The sequence below is a fragment of the Schistosoma haematobium genome, chromosome 4 (genome assembly GCF_000699445.3).
Source record: "Schistosoma haematobium chromosome 4, whole genome shotgun sequence".
Taxonomy (NCBI): Eukaryota; Metazoa; Platyhelminthes; class Trematoda; order Strigeidida; family Schistosomatidae; genus Schistosoma; species Schistosoma haematobium.
This window is the reverse complement of record NC_067199.1, coordinates 7,824,958-7,841,932: the sequence shown is the minus strand read 5'-3', so window position 1 is coordinate 7,841,932 and position 16,975 is coordinate 7,824,958. Positions and strand designations below refer to the sequence as shown.

Genomic DNA, 16,975 nt, shown 5'->3' with positions numbered 1-16,975 from the left:
TCTTCAGAACTTCGTTTGAATGAATTGAGTAAGAATAAACAAACATTATTCTAGGCTTACCACAGTTGTCATTACATAACAATGAATAATACCTAATCAATTGACCAGACCGAAAGAAATAGCCAAGGATTTAGACTATACAATTATTTAGTTTTAGATTAAATCAAAATTCTAATAGACATTGATGACTGAATGATGACGATCATCTAGTATCTCTCACATATTTTAATCGATAGTCATGACCATTTTAAACCTTAAATCAGTAAAGGCTTGGTTGTTTTAAAAACTACATATCGTTATCATACAGTTTTTAGTATTCTAATAAGTTACTTTCTTTTTCTTTTTCTACAGATCATTCTGTTACTATCCCAACAGGATTGACAACTTTGAAAACAAATAAAGAATATGGAACTCAAAAATCTATCGAATTCTATGCATCCCTTAATCAGTTTAAGACTTTTGTACATTTTTTATTTCTTCATCCTTCTAAGCATTATTACATCATCTGTTAAATGTGCATGTTTACAATTGACTGAAAATGATCGTCCTGTATTATTTTGTCAGTCAACAATACCATCTTTACCAATTCCAAGAAATGATATTCCAGTTAAAATTGCAAAACTTATCATTTCAGGAATGAATTCTACTGGTCAACACAATGGAATTTTAACACGTGATAATCTAACCGGTTTGGAAACATTAACATATCTTCAAATAAGTAATTTTGATTTAAAAGAGATTGAATCACATACTTTTTCTGCTATGGAACATTTACGTATATTAGATTTGTCGAAAAATCGAATAATAACAATTAGATCAGAAGCATTTGCTGGACCATCTTTAAAGCTTCTCTCACTAACTGATAATAGAGGAATAATTTTTGATCGAACATCATTTCATGGTGCTCATGTTTTTCACTTGGCAGCTCGAAACTGTGATTTAACTTCACTAGATTACGAGACAATAGCTAAGGCTAAACCGAAACAGTTAAGTTTATCTGATAATATTTTAACATGGTTAGATCCACAATTCGCTGAACTTGTCATAGATCCTCCAACTTCAAAAATTCATCATTTATCAACTGTTCCACCTCGTCCTAACCTTGGCTATCTAGATTTGAGCAATAATCCCTTAAATTGTGATTGTCAGCTTATGTGGCTTTCAAGGTTAGTAGAAAGTCAGTCTTACGATGCATATCAGTATGTCACTGGTAAAGATTTAAACAATAATGATCACAAAAAAGATGTTACTGATTGGTCAAATTCACCAACAGAATCATCAATTCGTTTAATGCAACATATGAATATGACATGTGCACAACCACCTGCCTTGGCTGGTAAGAAGTTACCACGTAGTTGGGATTATTTTTGTCCAATCCCAAGTATAACTGGAATTGAAATAAATATGTTAAAAGCAAGTGCAGATTTCGCTCAACTGACATGTATTGGTAAAGGTAGACCAACACCAAGTCTTGCATGGACATATAAGATACACGGACAAAAAGTACAGCAAATTTTAGACCCTTCAGTTAAACAAGGTTCCAATGATCAGTATTTTATGCATTCTAATAGTCAATCATCTTTGAATATATTACCAGGGAACAAAATGATTGAACGAAAACTTGCATTAAATGTAAGTTTGAATTCAGTAAATATTGAAAACTTCACATGTACAATATGGAATAATGATGGGATACCATCAATATCTTCAGTATCTACTACATCATTGACTTCTTCCGAGGGTATTGTTAACCCATTTAAACCTACATCCCTAATTGTCCCAACATCTGATAATCATCAAACCAAATTTCAATATTATAGGCTTCATGAAGTTACTGTACGTGTGTCTGGACCTCTGAAACCATCTGAATTTATTAATCCTGTAATAATTGGTGAATCTTCAAGTTTGGACAGTCGTAAGCAACATACTCCGAAAGATGACAATGCTGAAGTTTCAATGTCATCATTGACCACAACTTCACAGATACTTGATAAACAGATAACAAATTCATTACAAGAGGAAAGTAAAGAGACATATGGTTATTTATTCATAAAAAGATTTACATTATTAGAATTACTCGGTGCAGTTATAGGAACATTTATTGCCACTTTAGCATTATTATACTTGGCGACAAATTGTTTTTCCTGGTTTTGTCAAATCAATAATCATTTATCAGCAAAAAATCTACGTAAATCACATTTAGGATCGCATAGTAAGTGGTTTTCATGGATAAATAGTAGCAATAATAATAATGGTCATTTGTTGAGAGGTAGTAAGCATCAATCAGCTATGAATAATATTGGATCGCATCATTTGAATCAAAATGGGAATAGTTTAGATGCTAAACTGTTACAGCGTGAAGATGTAGAAACAACATGTACTACATTTGCTGATATGGTGTTAGCAACCACTACTCCAATGCCATCACAGTTTGGTTCAACAACGATATCCGCCCGTAGACCCAATATACCACAAGCGTTGTTACTCACAACTGTTCCAAACCCTCGTCTAGAGGCGAATTCCACACCGCCACCGAATCCAGCCTACTGGCCAATGCCTGAATATGCTTATTCAGGGGCAGGAAGCCATGAATATGATGTACCCAGACCGTTAGAAACATTTGTTGGTGAAAGGTGTATTCTAAAACCTGGACTGACAGAAAATAACAGTTTAAATCCTAGTGCAGCACAATCGTTTCTTAGCCTGGCTGCCCAATCCTTATTTCCGATGAATGGTACCCAGTTAAATCGTAACGATGTCGGAAATCAGCCAAATAATGGAATCTTTCAAACTCCCGCAAATATTACACCTCTAACTATGCAATGGACACAAACAATGAATCCAATAAATAAAACATTGACAATAAATCCTATCATTTCATGGCAACCGAATTTAGTCGGTTCACATAATTCATCTTTGCTGACCGATAGACAAACACAAAATAGTAGTTATACTAATCAACCATCAACACAATCAATATTGTATTCTGCAGATTATCCAACCTATTTACAAACACGTCCATATCCGCATCATAAAGAGCAGAGCCTACAACAACAACAACAGTTGATTGAACTTATGACGAATTCTACTAGAAATTACCAATCAGAAAACTTTATGAGCACACCTATGGATATGCTTAATAGTCATGATTTGCCAAGAAAAACTACCGCTTGTACACAAGAAAATAAGGCTCAAATAAATGGAACCAACAATTAGGACTAATATAGATCATAGTGCTAAACCTCCGTCGATAAACAAAATAAATCTCAACTGTATATATATATATATATATATATATATATATATATATATATATATATATATATATATATTAACTTAATTCAAAGCATTTTGTTGTGAAAACAACTCTATTGTAAAGTAAATAAAAACTCACCGTCTTCTTGAACAGTCATATTTATGTAAATGAACATAACTAACCATTAATCAATATTACAGAGAAATGATTTTTTGTTAGATTAATCCATTTGGATTCAATGAAACGACTGACAGACAGATAAAAAAAGATATCTTCCTTTCTACATTCATTAGAAATCTCCTCCTCTCATTGTAGACACGAAACTCTTGTTCTTGCCCCCATGCTCAAGTAATTTTTTAACTATTCCAAAGTCTTTCCAAGTTAACTAACTAACAATATTCAAATAAAATCAAACTCTTTTGTGTAATAAACATTTCTCATTCATCTTTTGTCTACTACTTTATTAATAGTAGTCTATATATATTCATAAATTGTGAAAGTCAAACATTGAATTTTTTGTTCTAGTTATCGATATATTTCGACAATCATAAATGATAATTATAAAAGCATAGTCTTTGCTTTGCGAAAATTCTGAGACTGCTTTAGAAAAGATAGGAAGAGGATAGTAGATTTATTTGACTACTAAAGAGATTTCCATATTGTACTCAATATACAATATTGAATAATACCATTAATAATAATAAAAGTGAGTAACTAGCCGAAAAGCCTTGATGTATCGTAAGTTGTTTAAGCAGTGAATTAAATACAGGTCATAGCTTTAGCGTAGATCACCCTTAAGATAGTCGAAAGATACGTGGTAGTTACGATACACACGATGAGCGATTGACTCTGTGAAATCATTTCTAGACTACATACATGGGACAAGAGTGAAGATAATCTACGGAAAATATTAAAGAAAAAAGGATTCAGTTACAAGGCATTCGATAATTACTACAATCATAATAAGACTAAAGGTAGTAGGTGATATTTTATTTTATAGCCACCAGATTTAAGGATCTTAAATCTACTGTGCTAAAGCAAAGCAGATGAAATCTTTCAAACTGATAACACGAGAGTATCTACAATATTCTAAATGAATAACCCAGTTAGTGCCGGGGACGATGAAACACTAGGGTGTCTTATGTTCAGCCTACTGAGAATCTCTATTTAATCTGAACAGTCAAAGTGAGTAGTATTTGAATTCGAAACCTGCATGATAGGTCATTTTGCATTTGATCACGAGTAATATGTTCCAAAGCATTGAGAACCAGGAATAAATAGTCGGACTTTTGAATAAACAGGCCATTTTTAAGCTGATAAACTGTCTATAATCAAGTAGCCAAACCAGTCAATTTATACCATTTTCGGACTTTCTTGTCAGTAACGTAATTAGCATTGGTGACAAAGTATTCAATTCATATGACGAAGCAGTGAGTTTAGCTACACTGGATGGTCGAAATGAGAGTACCCACAAGATCGTTCAGATCCCATCTTCCACTCGGTATGGTAAAAATATTACCAACTTGTCGCTTACGCGTATATTGGGACAACAAATTGAGCGATGTTGAAATTGGATTGAGGGCAACAGGTTATTTTCATCGACTGAGGTAGTCAGGGCATGTATTACGTCTGGCCAACCATCAACTATCTTGACGCATGATTCTGAATAATGTAGAAGTAGGTTAGAAAGCGTGAGGCGGACTAACCGAAACGTATCACATGTTCATGGAGTTGATGACAGAATGAGGTCCGGGAGATTGTGGCCAACCGTTGAAAATTTTGGATATGGCCCAAAATTATTCGCAATGGAGCATGTGGTCCCTTAAATCCTAAGTTCCAAAATTATATTACCCTTTATTCCATGTTATCTATTTTAAGTCTTTTTTTACTACTACTGATATTGTTACAACTTCGACTACTCTGTGATTTGTCCTGATAATTACATCTCATCGTGCTGAAGACCACTATTTTTATATTTTATGTATCAAGAATCGACTTACACAGTGGAAATTATGTTTAAAGTAAGTGCTTTCCTTCAATCTGTATTCCCAACTTAGTCCGACTAGTTATCATAGAAAAACTCCCGGTGAATTGGCGATCCACATCACCTGTTGGCGTTTAGCAATAATACTCAAGTAGGACTTCTGCAAACATTTCATTGTCTTATAGTATCATGTATCTTAGTGTGTAAAATGTCAAGTTTCATACCAATAAACAGCTTTTCTACATAATAATTTTTAATAATCCACTTCCTGTCATATCGTTGTTGAAAGCTTCAGTGCAATATGTGTTAGTCAAGGTTGTGAATAAATGTATACCATTGAGCATTTGAATTATTTCTATCGCGAATATATTAGACCTACTGAGAAACGGCACCAGGTTTTTAATCCCAGCAAATATCCACGAAATCAGACCACACATAATTTAAGGTGTTTACATTGATTGATTATTGAGTAGTGACCATTTTCATTATTTGTCTAGTACTTAGTACTTACAGAATCCTATCTATTAAGTTTCAATGTATCCATTAGTCTAAGTGACACATCACATACATTGTGTTGAAACGTCAAATGGTTGGAGATGGCTGGCAAAAATATCCAGTTCAACTTACATTTCGTGCTTATTGGGACTTATCATCAAAGCTCATCTAAAATCTTGAGGGAATTGATACTTTTTCTGTGGGATTCGAACCCTTACCGAGAAGTTCCAAATTTAAACGGTAATTGTTAAAGACTGAATTAACATCACTTTCAAATACAGTTCATATTAAGTATAATGCAAAAACAATCAAATCAGAATTGAAATGACTTAAGTTTGAATATACAAGCATCGACAGTAAGAAAAAGAACAACAGTAACTCTTCAATAATAAACTCTCTGAATATCTCTTAATGAATTAACATCACAGATAAAGTTGAATTAGTGAATGATAAGTTAACAATAAAATTCAAAAGAGACTATAAACATTAGTGTCATATAGTGAGAACAACACATTTTGGTTCGAACAAAGTAAACAATACAAAACAAATAAATCAAGTCATGAGGAAACTATTGATTAAAATAACCACTTGGAAAAGAGACGTATAAATATGAGAACAAGACAGTATAATACAAAAACGAATATATATATATATATATATATATCTTATTTATTTAGGATAACAATTATAGGACACTAAATAAAATCAATATAACAATGAGTGTGATTAACAAAGAGAAAATAGCACACCATTGACGACGATCAGTATTTAAGTGTAGTAAACGTGCTGTCCGTTTAGTTACTGAATCAAGCCTTGATTCTGTACTAACCATTTCATTATTGAAATCATCTAACAGAACAACTTGATCACCTAATTCATCACCGATACGCTGCGACATTCCTTTTAAATTCGATATGGTTGTACCTAATTGATCCAATCGATTGTCTTGTTCATATAATAATTGTTTCTGTTCTGTTAACGGATCATAATGTATAGAATAGATGTTTGATGATGGTGATGACTTTTTTATATGAGAATTTATTCGTTTACTAGATTGTGTTTTATTTGTTGTTTGATCACTGATTTAAAATGGAAGATGATAAGGGAGAGGGACAAAAGAAAACACAAGTATTTGTCAATGAAATTCAATGTGAGACTGATCTAATGTTAAATACACTAAACTGATAAAATTGTTAACATATGTTGAATAAAATTTAATAATAAACATTTTTACCAGGATATGACCAGAAAACGTAAGTAACTTGAAGTCGTATATACATAGAACTAATGAAATTTACAATAACTAGTGTCCTAATTCGATAGTTTGACAACGGGATATTATCTACTAATGTGAATTACAGTCAACAAACAACGATGAAATTGACTATAGAATTATTCTATAAACGCGTACGCTAATAAAACCATTCACTTGATATGGCTCGGTGCAAGGAAAGAGACTAATATATATGACGATTTACTTTGTATTGGTTATTCGCTAAATTTGAATAGTTATAACTTAAACAAATTCCAAATTGAATCAACCCATAGTCACACCATAAAATATGTATTTAAACTACTGAAATGTTTGTAAACGACCGCATGATTGAACGTCACTCGATTTTACATATTTTCATGGGCTTTAAGCTTATATTTCCTGCTTTGTAGCATCCGTTATTAAGGTGTGTTTTACTATTGGGGAAATTTAAAGTTTTTCTATATAGGCGTCGATCTTCGTTATCCAACAGGAAACTAAGGTGAAACGATTCAATAATAAATTTTATCAACTCCTTGGATGACATGAGATTACAATAAAAACTCTTAGGTTTTTTTTCATTAATGTTCATCGATAATGCGCATACCATAGAACCTTACCAGCCAGTAGAACCGTACCTTAATTGTTATCTCATATATATCCTGTCTGATGTATTTATGGTCATTTGGATGTCATTATAAAATGTCCCCAACCATTAAAACTTTTATTTCAAAACGACTTTGCTATAACTAAAACATTACTGAACTATGACAATACCTACAGAGTGCCAATAATAAGCAATAGTAATACTAAAGAAAAAATAATTTTCGAAGACCCTCAGCTCAGATAGTCTGTTCCAATTGTGGAAACGTATATCCAACCTTTCATACCCAAATTATTCTGAAACAGTCCCTAAAGTGAATAAGATTAGCATGTACTGTCTTGAATTTCTGTCTAAACAGTGTCCTAAAACATTATTAGCACAAATAAAACTACGCGGTTACACGAGTCTTTCAAAATTATCTTATGAACTATCACTATTTATATTTTCTTTGTATAATTATGAGATAATTGCATTTTTGTACTTCTATATTCTACTTCCTGCAAGTTTTCAGTGGACCTTACTAGCCATTGCCATACACCTTACTATTCCTTAATTATGGTGCATTAACCATTCACCTTTTTCCCCGCTTTCTTCCACTTTTGGTGCAGTTATATCTACACGGTAATTTTATATTCACGTTTATGTGTGATCAAGAAATTGATCTGTATTATTTGATGAGTTGGTTCACATGAGATATATTACTGAACTACTGCTTACTATGTTCTACTACCGGACTGAAAACTGGGCTAGAAGAGAGGCATACGTTATGGACCAGCACGAATTGGGATTACCTCAGCCTCAACTCAAGGTTAATCTTGATGACAGAAACGTATAATTGGACAAAGCTTGGGATGCTAGGTAATAGGTAAAATAGTATGCACGGGGTAGAGGAATACTACAAGATTCTGATTGACCAGTCTTCTATGGATATCGATCAACTTGCAGTTATAACAAATGCCAACAACATTTACAGATGAATGTTCTCAGAGTGGACCAGTGAAACAAGTATTCAACTTTCTGCTTCCGAATTTGGGTCGTAAATCTATTAATACTTGGGTAATATCTTTAACCAGAGTATATAGAATGTAGTTCAGTGTTTAATTTAAAGGTGTTTACTTATACAGTTAAAGCTATTAACATTAAAACGAACTCTTGACGTCACAGAATCAACGTAATGCAAGTTGTAGGACAGCAGTAACAATAGTTCAAACATACACAAAATAAACTTGTAAAGTATTCGCTTACTTCACTTTCAAATCTCCATTACATAACACCGATGAGGGTGGTGATGATGATGGACGCGGTGCGGTATGAACTGTGAAATCAATAGGTGAATCGTTTCTTTTGCTGCCATTATCTGATGAGTTTAAACAATTTTTCGCATTCTTTACTACATTTTTTGCTTCTGTTAAAAATTGACGTCTTGCTGATATATCATTATCGGATAGACGAAATTTTATAGGATTATTTTCCACTGCTCCAATAGTTTCCTGGAAATAGATTCGAAAATTAAACATTTCAGATTTATTGAAAATGATACTTGGTAGTAAACTAAGGAGTCGTTTGTTTCTTGCAATACATGTTGATTAAATAATAACTAACACACAGTCATAAACAACGTATAACTGCCCCATGTATATCAGTTGAAATTCCTAGGCCATAACAACTGAGACTTAAAGTGCTAAACATATTTCTTTCATCACACGAGATCATTAAAGGATGCGGAATATTGTTAGCGAAATATAAACTGGACTAGAGCACGTTTCGTACAGGATTATGTTGGGGCACGCTGACTGACAATTTCTTATCCAATCAGCGCTAGTGGACACTTGGAGAAGACTCTAGAATCTTCTTATGTAAAAATTATAAATATACCAACGTTTCTCTTATTGTGATTCCCACTCCCATCTACCCTTGTCATATGGAATATAATTTCGTTCCTGCTCAACTGTGTCCTGATTTGGGGACTTTTCGAGTGAAGTAGTGTCTAAAAATACTAAGCAATAAGAGTAGCTGGGTCGTAATAAAAGAAATTATAACATATATCTTGCCTTGATAGGTAGGTCACTGGTGAAGAACAATACAATAGATTAAAACACGTACTTGGTAAATTTCTTCTTTTAGATGTCTAGAAAAGTGGCTAGAGCACTCAACTTGGTATGTAGGTTAGAACCCGACCCTATAGGCTTCGGTTCAGACAGCCAATAATTAACACTAACATTTAAAAAAAAGATATGGTTCAAAACCGACTGTATTAACATACAGCTGAAAGTAAAGTAGATTATTTTCATTATTAGATAATTCACTAATACTTGTTTGTGATGGAAAGCAACTCTAAACGTAAGACATGATGAAAAATAAGAAAGTAATTATTTGATAAAAAACAATTCACAAAAAACCAACATAACTGTAGATGCAAATATCTACTGATGTCAAATGACAGAGAGAAATCAGGAAATTAACTTGTCAAAGATTTTACGACACAACAGAACTTAAGAAAATGAATATATGAATAGACCAACAAGAAAGTTTCCACTTTAAATTCCTGTTACAAGTTTTCAATCAATTAACGGGAATTTTCGCAAACATCTACATACTTATCGATATCAATTAACACGCCATTGTCTTATAATTTTGTGATAATTTATGCCTTTACTAAAATTCAAACCCACATTTAGTCTCACACAAATCAACTTACTTGCTGAAGTTCCGAAATCACTACATCAATTTATAGAACAAAATCGTCCTGAACCTCATGGGGACTATAGACTTTAAGAAATATTTCACAGGAACGAGTCTAAATATACAACGTAGAGACAAATCTTAGATACAGTTTTACACTGATTATTAGCCTTTCTTACATAAATAAAATGCACGAACGAAACAACTTGCCAAGGTGAAAGTCTATATAATCCATAAAATTAGACTGACTATAACCACAAACCAAATAATTGATTAACAAGTAAAAAATGACACAGACTTAAACAAAGACATTTCAGACTTATGTATCAGTTCATTTTATCATACTTTACAAACAACGAATGAAGGCAACAAGAAGAAAACAAAGCACTGGATAAGTATATGAAATGGTGGAATAGTCAATACTTATTTAACGCGTAGTGAACTTGATATAATAAAAGCAACAAGAACCTTTGCTCAAGCAGCAAGGTGAAAAGGATCTATCCCGATTTTTCCAACAGAGTTCGATTTAAACTAGCATTTGCCACATCACAAGGTAGATTGAACGAGACTTGCGGATAAGTTCTAATAATAAACGATATTTCTAAATTTTAGTTCCATACAATCATATTGGTTTGACAGTTTGTATCCCCGAATGCCTTGTTACGACAGAGGGTGGGGAGAGTCCACTCTCCTTCTCCAAATCCTCTCATATGGTCACGTATATACAGTCACTCCCACGGAAGTACTACTCACTGCCTTCTCGTGGCAGGGATGTTGTTTACGAAATTGAGAAGATGAAAAGTGAATGTCCGGGACTTTAACTGGATCGGTGGATATAGAGGATCCATTTAGGGAAGCAGGAGAACCCTAATTCCAAACCAACGGTGAAGATGGGCTCCAGGATCTTGAGGGAATAAATGATGTGTGAACCTAATGTCCGTAACCAGCTACCATGGGACTGCATCTCTTAAAATTGCCACACTGCCCTGTAGATTAGACCTTTGAGTCAAAGACTTAGGGAGTGGCTCCCTAAGAAAACCACCCGCTTGAGTTTGGGCGCCCGGGCAGTACCTCAGTTCTCATACAAATCAAATGGTGAAGTGTGGTGCATATATATTCAATACCAATATTTGTGTCTAAACAATAATACAGTATGTGGTGGTTAAACCTGTACTATATATTCTACCCACTTCAATCAACTTGTGTTTACGACTCCTATTTACAAAACATTTCTTAATATAAACACTATACATCTAATAATTCTACTAAATGGCCATAGCTCATAACGATACAGTAAGATACAGCACCCCTCCACGAAAAAATTAGCTCTTGGTTGTAAGTTGAATGCTACTGTCCCGTACCACAAGTAATGAGGGTTTATGAACGTTATTTGAGCACTCCATATAGTTGTCCACGTTTTTCTTATCTAAACAGAAACTGTGATATTCGAAACCAAAGATAATGGGACGTGTAAATAGTTCTGAGAGTAAGTTTGCGATGCATATGGTGAAAATCAGGATTAATTTAAGGACTACACTTGGAAAGTGACATCAATCCCCAGAGCATGATCAGTTTTAAGAGGCATATTAAATTTTCCTCCGTAGATTGTTAGACAAACGAAAGGTTTATCAAGGTGGAAATACAGACGATCTATCTTTAGAGATATGACGAGAAATAGTCAAAACCTTTGAGCTTTTAACTAACTGGTCAGTTCTGGAGTTTGGTTCACCCACTTTGTTTCGTTGGTACGGAATTATCACTAACCTCATACATAAATAACATGTCACATGGCGAAGTACATAAACCTGAACTTGAGAAGAGAACTACACCATCCATTATGTTTAGAAATCCGTGTAAAACTGCAACCGTATTGGGTGAGGATGATAACAAACGACATACTATTGATAACTGTGCTTCCGTCTCCTAAGAGAATCAGAAGAGATGATGTCCCAACTCATCTACCCATATGGATTTGAATGTTATTGAAGAAAGGCAACTTAGTGAATAAAACAATCAACTATCAGCTGATAAGTTCCAAGTCTGAATCGCCAAGTCGACTACTCCGATTTAGTTGGACTAGTAGTATCACTAACTCTCACACTTAAGTGTACCACAAAACTTAGTACATGCTGTACCAGACAAAACGAATGTGACTACTTTAAATAATCTATATTCGATAATTGTATTATTTTATTATTAATAATAATAAATAATAATAATACTTTAAATAACCTATATTCAATAATTGAGTTAGATACTTTATTACCAAGTTATTAGGTTCTGAGCTTTTCAGACTATTTAATAAAGTCTACTTCCCTGACTAAGAGGAAGATATTATACAATCAAACTGATAGCGTCCTTTTAATACAGGTAGATGTTACTAAGAAATTTTAGATAACTTGATTGGAGATAAAGAAGGTCGATAAGACTAGCGATTGACGAAAATTCCACCCGTAAAGTGTACTCTATAGTTTCGCAGATAACTTATAAGACAGAGTGTCAGCTTAAATGTTGGCTACAGCTACGAGCTTACTACCTCCAATAGGATGGCTAACGCCCAAGATTGTATAACACTAAAACCCCATGGTAACTTGTGGTTTGAAACGATGGAGCACTGTAATTCAACTACACTAATCAATCCCCAGAACATTGATTAGAATATTTAGCAGTTATAAAAACAGAACACAAATTATTATGGTCTATGCTTAACATAATGATGTGCGAACACGATATACATGCAGAAGTTTCAAACGGTGGAAGCCTCGAGAACGAATCACACTTTTGGAACGTATTGCAAATTTTTCGTGCACTTTTCTGCAATATTCCCGTCATGGTGTTTACTTAACAATTCTTTCTGCGATCACACCCAACCTCCCAATTTTGGGGAAGTCGCCATGGTAAACTTTGGGGACTTATGTAGACAGCACACTACATGCGACTTTCCAAGGAAATGTCGTTCACTGCATGAAGTTTCTGTATGGAAAGCAACTGAATGTCGGTTGTTCTTATTATACTTAGGCCTTGTAGTTCTTCATGAGAGGTTACCACTATCAATGTACAGAAACTTCCAGGGCCTGTTCCTGTCAATATATTTATTATCGCACCCTAAGTTGCACACCATATTCGCGAACAGTGTTCGGGTTTATGCGAACAACTTCTTATTAGATTACAAAAACTGTTACGGTAGCGATCACTTAATCTATAGTGTGCATAGTTTAAAGCACATTGCAGAGGACGTCATAGAACATGGCAGTTTAGAGTCGTTCTCTGCCTTTCCTTTGAATCATACATGAGGAAAATTAGGCGTTCAGTACACCACGGATTTGCTGCGGCTAAACAAGTTGTACAGCGATATGCTGAAGAAGTTTACTTCCAAGTATACTGAATCAGGATATGGCTGACAATCTGAGCCTGAGGTAAGTTATGATTCATCCAAGGAAATCATCACTTGCAGAAACTCAAAGCTAACAACCATCGGACCTGACAATGTAGTTATTGCCAACGGCAAACCGGGGTTGATAACACAAATTACTGATGGGAGCAGGATTAGGTTTAGGGCATTCCATAACCCGTTGGATTTTTTTACTGACTCATTTTCCTCCAGTACTATAGGCATATTCAAGTATTCTACCGTAAGCCACGAATGTACGTGGATTACACTGACATACTTTACAAGTGCATTTGTATACCGACACAAAATTATGAGGCTATTATTCCCCTTTTGCATACATTCCAATAGTAAATGTGACATCATTTCTCAATGGCTGTCGCAAATATAGTACGTTATGCAGTAAGTGTCTGTTGGTTAGTGCTTTGGCCTTGTTCATCAGGAAGTTTTAATGAATTTTCATGAATGTAATAAATTTTCAATTTTTAACGCCTCGGCATTGATTTACAGCACCGATCAGGACAATACATATTGGTTAACGATAAGGAGAAGAAGCAAGTTCTTTGCATCCCTAAAAAGTGGCTGCTGAACAACGACCATTTTATTTATCGTGATGATGTGACTGCAACGAATATTATTGATAGTGTCGACTGTGATAGTCGCTTCACTTTGAAAAAATGCACGGTACTACATTGTTGTGGTAAGTTGTAATCACTTTAAATTCATTCTTTTTAGATGACTACGATATAGCCGAGGAAATGAAAGTCTATTTAACCGCAGTACTCGGTTACAATAAGAAAATTACAATAGATGATGAAACGCTACCGTGTGAAGTGGAAAAGCCGAAAAGATAAATTGTTCAACTTACTAAATCACTTTTGTGTTAGGGCTGCTAAACGAAAACTTAACGATTATTTATGCACCTCTGAAGAACTAGAGGTTGCTGCGGTTGAAGTTGGATTTGCCCCGATCGACTTTCCAGTTGTCAACATTTTGACAGGAAGATTCTCACCTATAGCGAAGTATGTACCTATTTAATCAACGCTCATAAAGTAGTTAATCGAAAACAGAGGTTTTCTCACCACCGCTTCAATGTACATCAACGGAAGTTATTAAACCGTAATTTGGATTTCATGTAAACATAAGAAAAGGTTGTGCAATGATGACAATAAAATGCTGAAAATGATTCTGAAAGCAGTTACTGAAGTATTTAGTAAGATTGATAAACTGATCGCATTTAATGAACGCTCATGCATGGGTGTAATGAACAAGCGTAGCGACCAATTTAACAATTCAACTATTGCTTCCCCATTAAGAACACATAAAGAGTTGCGTTCTTTTGAAGTTGCTTTAGATGAGTTAAGGTTCCGTGATCAGTTCTTAAGTTGTAACAGGTGTTTGAACAAATTTGAGGTGGCCAGATTGTACGAGCTCATATGTGATGACCCTCGCAAATCAGCAAAAGCCTGTCTAGGTTACCTGCTGTCACCGGAACTGGCGAACATGTACACTTTACACGGAACGAAAAGTAGATTAGGTATTAGTAAGTACAAATTTTACCGGACGGTTCAAAGTAAGTCCACACTATAGTATTATTATATATGTAGGTGTTCTGTGTTCTCGTTTCCGAAGTACATCCTGCCCCGAAAAAGAAGTAATACACGCCATGGATGTTGCAAACCAGGCTTTCTTGCATGACGCAAGAGATAAAGTGAATAAGCGTGGATGACGATCCAAAGAAAAGGTGAGCTATAAGCACTTTACATGTTTGATATAATACATAATGCAGTTTTAATATTATTTGTGATCAATATTTGCAGTAAAACAACTTTTTTATTGTCAGTAGAAAAATTATTTCCTGTCCATCTTGCTTTCATCTGGCCTCGAAAGTTTTAACAGACGTAATTGTAAGTTTTTTGTTCGCATTGTTGACAACATTGTTATACCGTTGGTACGTCATCGACGTTTTACATATCTTGAAATTCGCTTATAAACTAAAGAATATTTTTTTATTTATGTAGGACATTGTCAATGATAGTTCAATGTCTACGTAACCTGCTTCTTCTGTTACAAAGCAATGAAAAAGCCTTGTATAAATCAATCATTTGTAACTTTATTAACCGTAATAAACATTTCTGTGTCACGAATCAGTTTTTTAATTACAGCGATAGATCAGTTAACCTTAAGTTTCTTTAGTACTGCGTAAGTGACTAAAAACAATGTAACATCGCAGTAAACACTGTACGTATGTATTGTCGCCTGGTTTTACCGTTATATCTGTAGAAATTTGTTGAGAAGTGTTGCGTTAAAACGAGTTTACAAAAACTGTAATAAGATTATGGTGAAATTTCGGACAAAAGCGCAAAATTCATGGGAAATTTTGGGGGAAAACCCCAAAGTCAGGGGAAATTTTGCGTTTCCCCCTCTAAAATTGCGAAAATTTTTGGCGCTTTACTAACAAATATAATCCCACTTCCCTAAAGTGAAATGAGATTCTGGAGAAATTTTGAGGTTTTGTGGCATTTCCCCAATGTTTACTATTGCGGCTTCTCCAAAATTTACCCAAAACTGAGAGATTTAGATATATGCACTGATCCTAGCGCAATCAGAAATAGGGCGCTCCCAAAAAATGACGGCTGTTAAACGCTAAACAAGAAAAAATACCTGAAGATCCATCAAATCCCATTCTATATTCTTGATTGTTTGACGGATTTTAGTCAATAATTTCTGGTCACCAGGATTTGACCCGCCTCTCCAATCTTCGTAAAGAGTTTTGGCAAGCTGCAAATTTTTGAAAACTTCATCTTGCATACAAAAATACGGATCAGTATCATCCATAATAAAACAGAACACGTTGGGATGACCTGGACAAAAAACACCAAGCTTGAGTGAACAGGTAACGAGCAACTCAAATATCCGCTGATTTTATGTCAAGCATGAGATAGCTCAATTTTCAATCCTCAATGTGCAGAAATATCAAATAAATGTGCTTTCTTTGATTTTCTGCATTGTTCCAGAAGTTGTCCACATGTACACTCTTCCCGCGTTAACATTGTTCGTCAGAGTGTTCTTTCTATTGCATTACTTCTACGTCACGTGTTGACTATGGACGTGGCGGATGGTTATATCCATTTGTTACGCACCAGAGATGTTTTAAAGATGGTGAGCTATCCCGAATGTACTGGTACGTAACTTGGTATCCCTTCTATCAACTTGAGAGACCTTCAGAAGACTCTTGTCTAACCTGTGAGTTGTAAACGAAATAAACGATTTACACATACGGTGAAAGGAATGTTTGTCTTAATTTAGATTCT

General features: G+C 34.4%; 2 protein-coding genes across 2 annotated transcripts in view; one reads left to right on the top strand and one right to left on the bottom strand.

Annotated features, from left to right (window-relative positions):
• Positions 1–4,256, top strand: part of LRFN5 (Leucine-rich repeat and fibronectin type-III domain-containing protein 5) — an 81,968-nt gene extending 77,712 nt beyond the window's left edge. The window contains exon 3 of the mRNA XM_051215559.1: positions 352–4,256. Coding sequence (XP_051066092.1) covers positions 406–3,216 — 2,811 coding nt within the window. The 5' untranslated portion in view covers positions 352–405 and the 3' untranslated portion in view covers positions 3,217–4,256. The remainder of the gene's footprint in view (positions 1–351) is intronic.
• A 1,559-nt stretch (positions 4,257–5,815) lies between these two features.
• STX6 (Syntaxin-6) lies at positions 5,816–16,689 on the bottom strand. Its single transcript, XM_051215558.1, has 3 exons — positions 16,326–16,689; positions 8,837–9,081; positions 5,816–6,814 (listed from the first exon to the last, which is right to left on the bottom strand). The coding sequence occupies exons 1-3, from the start codon at positions 16,497–16,499 to the stop codon at positions 6,421–6,423; spliced, it is 813 nt and encodes a 270-aa protein (XP_051066091.1). The 5' UTR covers positions 16,500–16,689; the 3' UTR covers positions 5,816–6,420.
• Positions 16,690–16,975: the final 286 nt, after the last annotated feature.